The 12,306-nt window shown below is 44.0% G+C and overlaps 1 protein-coding gene across 3 annotated transcripts in view; it reads right to left on the bottom strand.

Moving 5' to 3' along the window:
• Nucleotides 1-3,236: 3,236 nt before the first annotated feature.
• The window catches only part of KHDRBS1 (KH RNA binding domain containing, signal transduction associated 1), a 36,959-nt gene continuing 27,889 nt past the window's right edge, over nt 3,237-12,306 (bottom strand). The window contains exons 9-12 of one of the 3 annotated variants that reach the window (XR_008434857.1): nt 9,568-9,762; nt 6,495-6,608; nt 5,804-5,866; nt 3,237-4,157 (exon numbers count right to left, since the gene is read on the bottom strand). Coding sequence is in view for 1 of the 3 variants with exons in the window: in XM_053964727.1 (XP_053820702.1) it covers nt 9,665-9,762 (98 nt within the window). In the remaining 2 variants the exon portion in view is untranslated. Of the gene's footprint in view, nt 4,158-5,803; nt 5,867-6,494; nt 6,609-8,232; nt 9,763-12,306 lie in introns of those variants that run through there. The other 2 variants (XR_008434856.1, XM_053964727.1) reach the window with 2 other exon arrangements.

The raw sequence follows: 12,306 nt of genomic DNA, 5'->3' as shown, positions 1-12,306 counted from the left end.
CGGGACAAGCCGCCGCGGGGAGCGAACGCGCGCAAAGCCACGCCCCGCCCGCGGCCACGCCCCCGCGGCCACGCCCGGTGTCGCCTCCCGGTGTCGCCTCCCGGTGTCGCCTCCCGGTGTCGCCTCCCGGTGCCTCCCGGTGTCGCCTCCCGGTGTCACCTCCCGGTGTCGCCTCCCGGTGTCGCCTCCCGGTGCCTCCCGGTGCCTCCCGGTGTCGCCTCCCGATGTCACCTCCCGGTGTCGCCTCCCGGTGCCTCCCGGTGTCGCCTCCCGGTGTCACCTCCCGGTGTCACCTCCCGGTGTCGCCTCCCGATGTCACCTCCCGGTGCCTCCCGGTGTCACCTCCCGGTGTCACCTCCCGATGTCACCTCCCGATGTCACCTCCCGGTGTCGCCTCCCGGTGCCTCCCGGTGTCACCTCCCGATGTCACCTCCCGGTGTCACCTCCCGGTGTCGCCTCCCGGTGTCGCCTCCCGGGGTCACCTCCCGGTGTCACCTCCCGGTGTCACCTCCCGGTGTCGCCTCCCGGTGTCACCTCCCGGTGTCGCCTCCCGGTGTCGCCTCCCGGTGTCACCTCCCGGGAACGGGAGGAAGCGGTGGCACCCGCGCGGCCCCAGGCTGCTCCGCCGCTGGGATGCTCCCGGAAGGGTTTCGGCCTCTCCCCAGAGCGCCCTCAGTTTGGGGTTTGGGTTCTTTTTTTGGGTTTTTTTCCCCCCCAATTATTCGCTGTCGGTTTTGTGGGGGGTTTGAGGCTTCAGCACGAAGTTGAGAGCCAGCCCTGTCTAAGCTGGAGGAAAAAGCGGCCCTGGAATGAATGGATTTGTACAAAGCCAAAATTTGATGCTTTTTTTTGGTCTTTTTTTTTTTTTTTTTTTGGCCGCCCAGGGAGGTTTGGAGTGCCCATCCCCGGAGGTGCCCAAGGAATGACTTTGTGGGGATGGGACACAGAGCTTGGAGGGCTTTTCCAGCTTAAATTGGTTCTGGGACTGTGCAAAACCATCAAAAATCAGGAGATCATTGAATCATCAAATCAGGAGATCATAAAATCAGGAGATCATAAAATCATCAAAATCAGGAGATCAAATCATCAAAATCAGGAGATCATCAAATCATCAAAATCAGGAGATCATCAAATCAGGAGATCATTGAATCATCAAATCAGGAGATCATCAAAATCAGGAGATCATCAAATCATCAAAATCAGGAGATCAAATAATCAAAATCAGGAGATCATCAAAATCAGGAGATCATAAAATCATCAAAATCAGGAGATCAAATCATCAAATCAGGAGATCATCAAAATCAGGAGATCATCAAATCATCAAAATAATGAGATCATCAAATCATCAAATCAGGAGATCATCAAATCAGGAGATCATCGAATCATCAAATCAGGAGATCATTAAATCATCAAAATAAGGAGATCATCGAATCATCAAATCAGGAGATCATCAAATCAGGAGATCATCAAATAATCAAATAATGAGATCATTAAATCATCAAATCAGGAGATCATCAAATCAGGAGATCATAAAATCATCAAATAATGAGATCATCTAATCATCAAATCAGGAGATCATCAAAATCAGGAGATAATAAAATAATCAAATCAGGAGATCATCAAATCATCAAAGCAGGAGATCATCAAATCATCAGACACCTGATATTTAAGAGAATGCTCTAAAGGCACCAGGGAATCCCTAAAAACCCAGCCAGGCTAAAAAAAAAAAAGTGAACCTTTTTTTTGGCCCAAAATCAGTGGTAAAATCCCAAACTGAGCGGTGGAATGAAGAGCTCCATCAGGAAACAGTTTATATTGCAGTTTTCCAAGAGGCAGCTGGAGATCCAAGGGAAGCTCTGGTGTCCTCCAACACTCCAAAAAAAAAAAAAAAAAAACCTGGCAGATTCCCATTTCCCACTCACAGCAAAGAGAGTTTGAACCGATCCTCTGGAATCAGCTCCCTCTTGGCAAAAAAAGGAGCAAAAGGAGCGTGGAAAAACATTCCCATGGGAGCAGATGGAAGGCTCAGCTGAGCTGTGCTCACAGCAGGGGAAAAAAATGAGGGGAAAAAACAGCTTTGTGCCAGCTGGGAGCCCCCAGGAACGGCCCGGCCCGCGGGATTCCCTGATCCAGGGAGGGATTCCCTGATCCAGGGAGGAATTCCCTGATCCATGGACGAATTCTCCAATCCATGGAGGAGAAATTCCCTGATCCAGGGAGGAATTCCCTGATCCAAGGAGGAGAAATTCCCCAATCCAAGGAGGAATTCCCTGATCCAAGGAGGAATTCCCTGATCCATGAAGGAGGAATTCCTTGATCCATGAAGGAATCCCCCTGATCCATGAAGGAATTCCTTGATCCATGAAGGAGGAATTTTGTGATCCAAGGAGGAATTCCCTGATCCAAGGAGGAGAAATTCCCTGATTCAAGGTGGAATTCCTTGATCCATGGAGGAGGAATTCCCTGATCCAAGGAGGAATTCCTTGATCCATGAAGGAATCCCCCTGATCCATGAAGGAATTCCTTGATTCATGAAGGAGGAATTTTGTGATCCAAGGAGGAATTCCCCAATCCAAGGAGGAATTCCCTGATCTATGAAGGAGGATTTCCCTGATCCAAGGAGGAGGAATTCCCTGATTCAAGGTGGAATTCCCTGATCCATGAAGGAGGAATTTTGTGATCCAAGGAAGAATTCCCTGATCCAAGGAGGAATTCCCCAATCCAAGGAGGATTTCCCTGATCCATGAAGGAGGAATTCCCTGATACAAGGAGGAGGAATTCCCTGATTCAAGGTGGAATTCTCCAATCCATGAAGGAGGAATTCCCTGATCCAAGGAGGAGGAATTCCCTGATCCAGGGAGGAATTCCCGGGTCTCTCCAGGCTGCTGGAATCCCCCTGATCCCAAGTTTTCTCTGGGAGAGCAGCAGGAGGGGTTAAGGAGGTAAAAATGCACATTCCAGCTGTTTTTGTTTTTTTTTTTTTTTCCTGGTGGCAGATGCTCTCATAGAAAATTCCAATTTATTCAGATGTGGACAGGGAATGCAGCGGTGCTCTCCAACTCAGCTGGAATTTTGGAGGTAAAAGACGAAACCACTGTGAGGCTGAGAGGAAAAAAAAAAAAAAAAAATCCCAGGAAAGCTGTGGAATTCCCATCCCTGGAGTGCTGGGATGGTGGGAGGTGGCCTGAAGGTCCCTCCCACCCCAGAGCATTCCCTGAATCCACGATTCCATCGCATGAAGCTCGGAGCCACTCGCTTTATTGCGATATTCCCAACAGCAAATGGAAAGCAGGGGGAAGGAACGGGCAGGGGATGAGGCTCCCACCAGGAAAAGCTGCTGGGGAAACCTCTGGAATTCCAGCTGGAGGGTTTTTTTCCCTGGGATTCACTCCCCGCTAAGGACAAAATCCGGGTTTGTGGCAGCTCAGAGCAAGGCCAGGCTGGGGTTTTACACCCCAGGGCTGCCCTGGAGGCTGGAGCAGTTGTTCCCACTCTGGGATGGTGGGAATGCCGAGGCACGGAGCAGGAGGGTGTTCCCAGAGCCAAGCTTCTCCTGCCAAAACCGGGCTTTTGTTGGGAAAAAACACTTCCAGAGAGGAGATGTGAACAGAGCCAAGAACATCGGGGGGATTTTCTCTGGGTCGGGGTCTTGCCCAAAACCCTACAAAGGGCAAGATGTGGATGAGCCCTTTGGGAAAACAGGGGGAGGAGAAGATCCCTGGCACTTGGGAGCAGAATTCCAGCAGGAAAGGGAAGCTTCTCCAGGTCACTGAGGTGCCTCAGACTCCCAGGAATCTCCATCCCTCCCAAATCCCTGCATCACCCCGGAATGTTTGGCCGATTCCGATGCTGAGGGGTTATTTTGGGATCTCAGATGGGCTCTGGCAGGCTCCAGGGCTAAATCCTGCCTGGAAAAGTGCAGGGAGAGGGAAGGAAGGAGGGAGGGAGCTGTCTGATCCAAGGAATGTTTGCAAAACACTCCCAGCACATCCAGTCATTTCAGCATTTCCATCCTTTTCCCATCAGCATCCCACAAAAAAAGCAAGGCACGAGCTGGGTTATTCCAAAGGCAGCATCACAAGATCCACTTGGGAATAAATTGCTTCCTAAGAGGTGATTCTCTATCAAATCCTTTCCACTTCATCTAAAAGCTGGGCCTATTAGGAGAGAAATGGGAAAGATTGGTGCATTGCCATAAAAAAAAAAAAAAAATAAAATTGCTGTTCCAATTCCACCGGAAATGAAGATGGATTTGATGAGCACAAATCCAGGCTTGTTATCATTCCCCTCCTGGCAGGAGGGAAATTCACTTTTCAAGTGCAGGGATTCAGGGGGAACTCCCTGCTGCAGCATTCCCACAAATTGGCTCTCCCCTGTTCCAGATGCTCCTGAGGTGAGAGGGGCTCCTTTGGGATCTTTATGATCCCCCTGTAAAATCAGATTTATCCTTTTACGTCCCCTGCTCAGCTGGGATTTGGGCTTTTCCAGCATTGCAAGGGTGGATCCCTTTATGATTTGGGCTTTTCCACCATTCCAAGGGTGGATTCCTTGGTGATTTGGGCTTTTCCACCATTCCAAGGGTGGATCCCTTGGTGATTTGGGCTTTTCCACCATTTCAAGGGTGGATTCCTTTATGATTTGGGCTTTTCCAGCATTGCAAGGGTGGATCCCTTGGGGATTTGGGCTTTTCCACCATTTCAAGGGTGGATTCCTTTATGATTTGGGCTTTTCCACCATTCCAAGGGTGGATTCCTTGGGGATTTGGGCTTTTCCACCATTCCAAGGGTGGATTCCTTGGGGATTTGGGCTTTTCCACCATTCCAAGGGTGGATCCCTTGGTGATTTGGGCTTTTCCACCATTGCAAGGGTGGATCCCTTTATGATTTGGGCTTTTCCAGCATTCCAAGGGTGGATTCCTTGGGGATTTGGGCTTTTCCACCATTCCAAGCGTGGATTCCTTGGTGATTTGGGCTTTTCCACCATTCTAAGGTTGGATCCCTTGGTGATTTGGGCTTTTCCACCATTCCAAGGGTGGATTCCTTGGTGATTTGGGCTTTTCCACCATTCCAAGGGTGGATTCCTTGGGGATTTGGGCTTTTCCAGCATTCCAAGGGTGGATTCCTTGGTGGTTTTTATTTGTGGAGCTCACGGGCAGCATTTTGCTGTTCCCAAAGGAACCCCACAGGGAAGGGGGGGAAGGAATTGTGTCCTTGCTGATGTGATCACCCCCCAACCACTCCCAGCCATTCAACAAAGAGATTTTTTGTTGTTTTTTTTTAGGGAAGCATCTCCTGTGCTCCATCCCTGGAAGTGCTGGAGCAATTCGGGCCAGGGGAAGGAACGGGGTGAGACTGAACCCCAAAAACCTGTGTGGGATCACTGAGGGAGATTCCCTGGCAGCATTCCATAAAAACCCAATCCCAGCAGCCACATCCCATTCCAGAATCCGTGGACGAGGAAAGACCTGCAGCTTGGAATTTTCCCTGGATTTTGGGGAATTCCTGAGCCATTCCCAGAGCACGGGGGAACAAAATCCCAAAGCTTTCCAGGCCTGCCTGTGACTCCATGAAATCCCTGCATCCCAAGGCACGGATCTCACCCCAAAATCCCTTAAAATCCCCTAAAAACTCAGCTCAGGAGCCTCCTCCACGCTGTGACCTCAGGGAAGCAGCTTCCCCCTTTTTTTTTTTTTGGTGTGGATCCGAGGAAAAAATTGGAATTTAGCAGCTCAGATGGTGCCACCCCCACGTTGGGAACTCAGCAAGGAGGGGGGGGGTGTTGTAAAAAATCCCCCAAAACTCACCCAAGCTGCTGCCGGCCCTGCTCCTCCTCCTCCTCACCCCGCTGAGTCACGGCCCCAAAATTCCTGCAAATCCAAAAAAAAAAAAAAAAAAAAAAAAAAAAAAAAAATAGTGAGGATCCTAACAAAGAGACACGCACACACACAAAAAAAAATTAAAAAAAAATTAAAAAAAAAGAGGAAAAAGGAAGATATTCCTGCATGCAATTACAGATGAAGGAAGAACATGCAAGTTCAGCTGAGCTATGGACATTTCACAGGAAACAGCAATGCTGGGGGGGCTAAAAATTGGGATTTTCAAGCAACTGAGCACAATTTGGGGTTGTTTTTTTTGTTGTCGTTGTTGTTTTGGCAGTAGCAGGACTAGCTCGGATTCGTGTTCATTTTCCATCTTTTATCCTTGAAAAAAATCCAGGATATTTAAAGATTCCTTTTGGCCCACATTCCATCCCAGTGCATCCGCCCAAAGGGCACAATTATTAAAAAATTATCGCTGATTTCCGCCACGTGGGTCGGTTTAAACGTTTAGATTTAAAACCATTTTTTTTGTTGTTTTGATTTTTGGTTTGTTTTTTTTTTTTTTTTTTTTAACCATTAAATTAACATCCGGAGGGACGGCTGGGTAAAAAAGTTTCCGTGACAGGTTTATGGAAAAAGAGAAATGTGCTGTATTAAAATCAGACATTTAGGTTACCTTTTGGGCTTTGCGGTGCCTGTTAGCTTTACACATCCTGATTTCTCCTGCTGATAATTTTCCTTTAAAAGGGGGGGCATGGGCTGATCTTTTCATCTCATTATGCCCTGAAAGCTGACTCCAAACCAGTGTTGAAAATTCAGTTATTTGCATTTTAATAACAATCTACAAATACAACTTTTGCGTGTTTTTTTTTTTTTTTTTTTAATTTATTTTTAATTTTTTTTTTTTTTTTGTGGTGTTTCTTTTTTTTTTTTTTTCCCCTAAAATTCTATTTTTCACCCCCGAGCAGTTTAATCCTTTCCCCCTAAAATTCTATTTTTCACCCCCGAGCAGTTTAATCCTTTCCCCGTAAAATTCTATTTTTCACCCCCGAGCAGTTTAATCCTTTCCCCGTAAAATTCTATTTTTCACCCCCGAGCAGTTTAATCCTTTCCCCCTAAAATTCTATTTTTCACCCCCGAGCAGTTTAATCCTTTCCCCCTAAAATTCTATTTTTCACCCCCGAGCAGTTTAATCCTCTCCCCCTAAAATTCCAAATTCATCTGCAGGATGGGAAATAACAAACCACGAAGAATTGATTTTTTTTTGTTTTTTTTTTTTTTTAAATAAGAAATATATGAAATATCTCTACGTCCACACCCTCTCAGAAAGGATTTAAGGAGCAGCTGCAGCACTTTCCACCAACAGAAAAAAAAAAAATATAAATTCATTTTTAAAGTGTTTTTTTTTTCCAAGGAAAAGCTGCTTGGAAGCATCAACCAGAAAGCAACTCAGCATTCCTACTTAAAGCAGCCTCTGGAATATTCTCTGAGGCCTCCTGAAATCTGAATCATCAAGCAAAGAACAATCAAAAACTTCCCAAATTCAGATTTCGGGCTCAAAACTGCTTTCAGCAACTTCCAGGGGGTGAAAAACAAAATTTTTTTGGTTTTTTTTGGTCTTTTTTTTGTAATTTTTTTAAAAATAAATCGAAGCTCGACGAGCTCGAAATTTTTTTTGTTTTGTCACGAGGATTACCCCCAAAAAAAACCACCATTTTTAAAAAGAAATGCCTCCATGGTTTTCAAATTAATAATAATAATAATAATAATAATAATAGGAGGAGTAATAATAATAATTATAGTAATTATAGTAATATTAATAATAGTCATAATGATAGTAATAATAATAATAATTATAGTAATATTAATAATAGTAATAATGATAGTAATAATAATAATTATAGTAATATTAATAATAGTAATAATGATAGTAAAAATAATAATAATAATTATAGTAATGTTAATAATAGTAATAATGATAGTAATAATAATAATAGTAATAATTATAGTAATGATAGTAATATTAATAATAGTCATAATGATAGTAATAATAATAATAGTAATAATAGTAATAATTATAGTAATTATAATAATAATAGCAATAATTATAGTAATTATAGTAATATTAATAATAGTAATAATGATAGTAATAATGATAGTAATAATAATAATAGTAATAATGATAGTAATTATAGTAATAATAATAATAATAGTAATAATTTTAGTAATTATAGTAATATTAATAATAGTAATAATAGTAATAATAGTAATAATAATAATAATAATAATAATAATAATAATAATAATAATGATGACAAATTAAGTTTAGCATGGATTTAAAGTAGTTTGGAATAAAAAAAAAAACAAAAAACCAAAAAACCTGCAAAAAACAAATGACAATTCATCACATTGACTTTGATTAAAAAAGGACTAAACTTTATTGACAGATTGAGACAGACACTTTGACACCTTTGGAGCTACCTAGTTAGGCAGACTTCACACAAAATGTTGCATTTTTCTCTTCCAGAACAGAGTGGGAGGACAATGTAACAAATCCAATTAGGACTTTATTTTATGTACAAAGTGAAATTTGGGCTTTGTTGTTTTTTTTTTTTTTTTTTTTTTTTGGTCTGGTTTTTTTTTTTATTATTTTTAATTTTTTTTTTGTTTTTTATATATATTTTTTTTTTTTTTTTACAGCTGCAGTGTCCCTTTTTATGCAAAGCTCGTGCTGAGATACACTTGAACAAGTGGCTGGGATTGCTTGGAATTGATTTTTTTTTTTTTATTTTTTGGAATTTTCATCACATTTTCTGCCCCAAAGGGCGACAAAAAAATGAGAATTTTACAGAACTACATAGAATATTCTTTCTATTAAACACTGGGCAATTAGAGCCATATTTTGTTTGTTTTTTTTTTTTTTTCTCCTTAAGAATTGTTCATTTAGAATTGAACAAAAATCCCTTTCCACTGGAAGAATATTCCCAAGCATATCTCAACACTGCACAGGGGGGGCTAGATTTCAAAATCCACATGAGAAAAGTCAATTTTTTTACCAACCTAATTTTTTTCCTTTTAAGTCAATTCTCTTTAGAAAAAACGCTATTTAATTTGTTTGGAGGCTCCTTTGGGTTAAAATTTAAATTTCAAGATTCACCAGCAATCTCCTTTTAAAGGTTTGGCATCTGAAGTTATTTTTTTTTTTGGTTTTTTTTTTTTTTTTTAAATGGTGGCAGCCACTACTGTTACATTATGATTTTAATTCTTAAAAAAAAAAAAAAATAATAATAACCCTGAATTTTGAAATGTAGCCTACTTTGGGATTCTGCAACTACAACCTTTATGGGTTCCTTTAAAACAAACTTTAAAAGTTTTAACAAAACCTTAATTTCAGAACTAAGCAAAGCATGTCACTTTTGGAAACTAACATTTTTAAAACTGGGTTTTTTTTTTAAGTCTATTTTTTTTTTTTCCTTTAAAAAAGGTACATTATTTTTTTTTTTTTAACCTAAAACGACAAAGAAAGAAAAGCCATCTACAACACTGAAGAAGAAGAAGAAGAAAAAAAAAAAAATAATAAAAATTAAAAGTTTTTCCCCTTCTAAATCTATTTAAATTCACCTCCAGAAGCCAAAATGCAAAGTGAGGATGAAGTGGGAGGAGAAAAAAAAAAATAATAATAATAAAAATAAAAAAAAAAAAGGGGCCAGGAAGGAAAAAAAAAAAAAACAAAACAGGGAGACAATTACTTGTCTGCTGTGGGTAAAGCAACGGGAATCCCGGGAGATACAAGAAGCAGAAACAAGAGTTTGCTCCTAAATGGGGAATTTTGGCCCCGTTTTGGGGTCAGTAGCGGCTGTAGGGGTGCTCCCGGTAGCCCCCCTTGAGTGCCCGGGCCGGGGGCGCCTTCAGGGACGCTCGGGTTCCGTTCCAGTCGTCTTGGCCTGCGGAGAAAAGGAGAGGAAAGTCAGGCTGGGAGGGAGGGAGGGACCCAAAAAATGGGCTGGGGGAGGTGGGCTTGGGAGCTGCGGAGTTGGGCAGTGAGAGAGCTGCCCAAAAGTGCTCCTGATCCCCAAAAGTGCTCCCCAAAAGTGCTCCTGATCCCCAAAAACGGCTCCTGATCCCCAAAAGTGCTCCTGATCCCCAAAAGTGCTCCTGATCCCCAAAAGTGCTCCCCAAAAGTGCTCCTGATCCCCAAAAAACGGCTCCTGATCCCCAAAAGTGGTCCCCAAAAGTGCTCCTGATCCCCAAAAGTGCTCCCCAAAAGTGCTCCTGATCCCCAAAAACGGCTCCTGATCCCCAAAAGTGGTCCCCAAAAGTGCTCCTGATCCCCAAAAGTGCTCCCCAAAAGTGCTCCTGATCCCCAAAAGTGCTCCTGATCCCCAAAAACAGCTCCTGATCCCCAAAAGTGCTCCCGATCCCAAAAACAGCTCCTAAAAACAGCTCCTGATCCCAAAAACAGCTCCTGATCCCCAAAAATGCTCCCCAAAAACGCTCCTGATCCCCAAAAGTGCTCCTGATCCCCAAAAACAGCTCCTAAAAACAGCTCATGATCCCCAAAAACGGCTCCTAAAAACAGCTCCTGATCCCAAAAACGGCTCCTGATCCCAAAAACAGCTCCTGATCCCCAAAAACAGCTCCTAAAAACAGCTCCTGATCCCCAAAAATGCTCCCCAAAAGTGCTCCTGATCCCCAAAAGTGCTCCCCAAAAGTGCTCCTGATCCCCAAAAGTGCTCCCCAAAAGTGCTCCTGATCCCCAAAAACGGCTCCTGATCCCCAAAAGTGCTCTTGATCCCAAAAACGGCTCCTGATCCCCAAAAACAGCTCCTAAAAACAGCTCCTGATCCCCAAAAACAGCTCCTAAAAACAGCTCATGATCCCCAAAAATGCTCCTGATCCCCAAAAATGCTCCTGATCCCCAAAATGCTCCTGATCCCCAAAAACGGCTCCTCAAAAATGGCTCCTGATCCCCAAAAACAGCTCCTGATCCCCAAAAATGCTCCCCAAAAGTGCTCCTGATCCCCAAAAATGCTCCCCAAAAGTGCTCCTGATCCCAAAAACGGCTCCTGATCCCCAAAAACAGCTCCTAAAAACAGCTCCTGATCCCCAAAAACGCTCCTGATCCCCAAAAACGCTCCTGATCCCCAAAAATGCTCCTGATCCCCAAAAATGCTCCTGATCCCCAAAAACGGCTCCTCAAAAACGGCTCCCCGAAAACAGCTCCTGATCCCCAAAAACGGCTCCTGATCCCCAAAAACAGCTCCTAAAAACAGCTCCTGATCCCCAAAAACGCTCCTGATCCCCAAAAACAGCTCCTGATCCCCAAAACGGCTCCTGATCCCCAAAAGTGCTCCTGATCCCCAAAAACAGCTCCTGATCCCCAAAAATGCTCCTGATCCCCAAAAACAGCTCCTAAAAACAGCTCCTGATCCCCAAAATGCTCCTGATCCCCAAAAACGGCTCCTCAAAAACGGCTCCTAAAAACAGCTCCTGATCCCCAAAAACGCTCTTGATCCCCAAAAATGCTCCTGATCCCCAAAAATGCTCCTGATCCCGAAAAACGGCTCCTCAAAAATGGCTCCTGATCCCCCAAAACAGCTCCCTGAAAACAGCTCCTGATCCCCAAAAATGCTCCCAAAAAATGCTCCTGATCCCCCAAAACAGCTCCTGAAAACAGCTCCCCAAAAACAGCTCCTGATCCCCACAAACAGCTCCCCAAAAACGGCTCCTGAACCCCCCAAACAGCTCCCCAAAAACAGCTCCTGATCCCCAAAAACAGCTCCCCAAAAACAGCTCCTGACCCCCCAAAACAGCTCCTGGTCCTGAGGCTCCTGGGTTTGGGATTAAACCTGGTCCTGAGGCTCCTGGGTTTGGGATTAAACCTGGTCCTGAGGATCCTGGGTTTGGGATTAAACCTGGTCCTGAGGCTCCTGGGTTTGGGATTAAACCTGGTCCTGAGGCTCCTGGGTTTGGGATTAAACTGGAGCAGGGGAAGTCCTTAGGCTCTTGAATTTGGGCTTAAACCTGGAGCAGGGAACACCTTGAGGATCCTGGATTTAAACCTGGAGCAGGGAATGTTTTGATACTCCTGGATTTGGATTTAAACCTGGAGCAAGGAAAGCCCTTAGGCTCTTGAATTTGGGCTTCAACTTGGAGCAGGGAATGCCTCAATGCTCCTGAATTTGGATTTAAACCTGGAAGGTCCTGAGGCTCCTGGATTTAAACCTGGAGCAGGGAACACCTGGATTTAAATTCAACCCTGGAGCAAGGTGAGGAGACAACAACAACTCTGCTTCCTTTATTCTGCCAGGATAGAATTTACAGACAGCTTTGGGAATTTGGGATGTCGAATGAGGTCTGGCAAATTCCTTGGGGTCCCTCCCAGTTTCCCTGTGTGAGGAGCAGGAAAATCCTTGGATGTGTCTAAGCCCTGCCCAGCGACAACAAAACTCGGGATCATCAGCACCAATGCAGAGGCAATCCCAGAG

The sequence above is a fragment of the Vidua chalybeata genome, chromosome 25 (genome assembly GCF_026979565.1).
Source record: "Vidua chalybeata isolate OUT-0048 chromosome 25, bVidCha1 merged haplotype, whole genome shotgun sequence".
Lineage (NCBI taxonomy): Eukaryota > Metazoa > Chordata > Aves > Passeriformes > Viduidae > Vidua > Vidua chalybeata.
The sequence above is the reverse complement of the archived record's forward strand: the minus strand, read 5'-3'. Positions and strand labels throughout refer to the sequence as shown.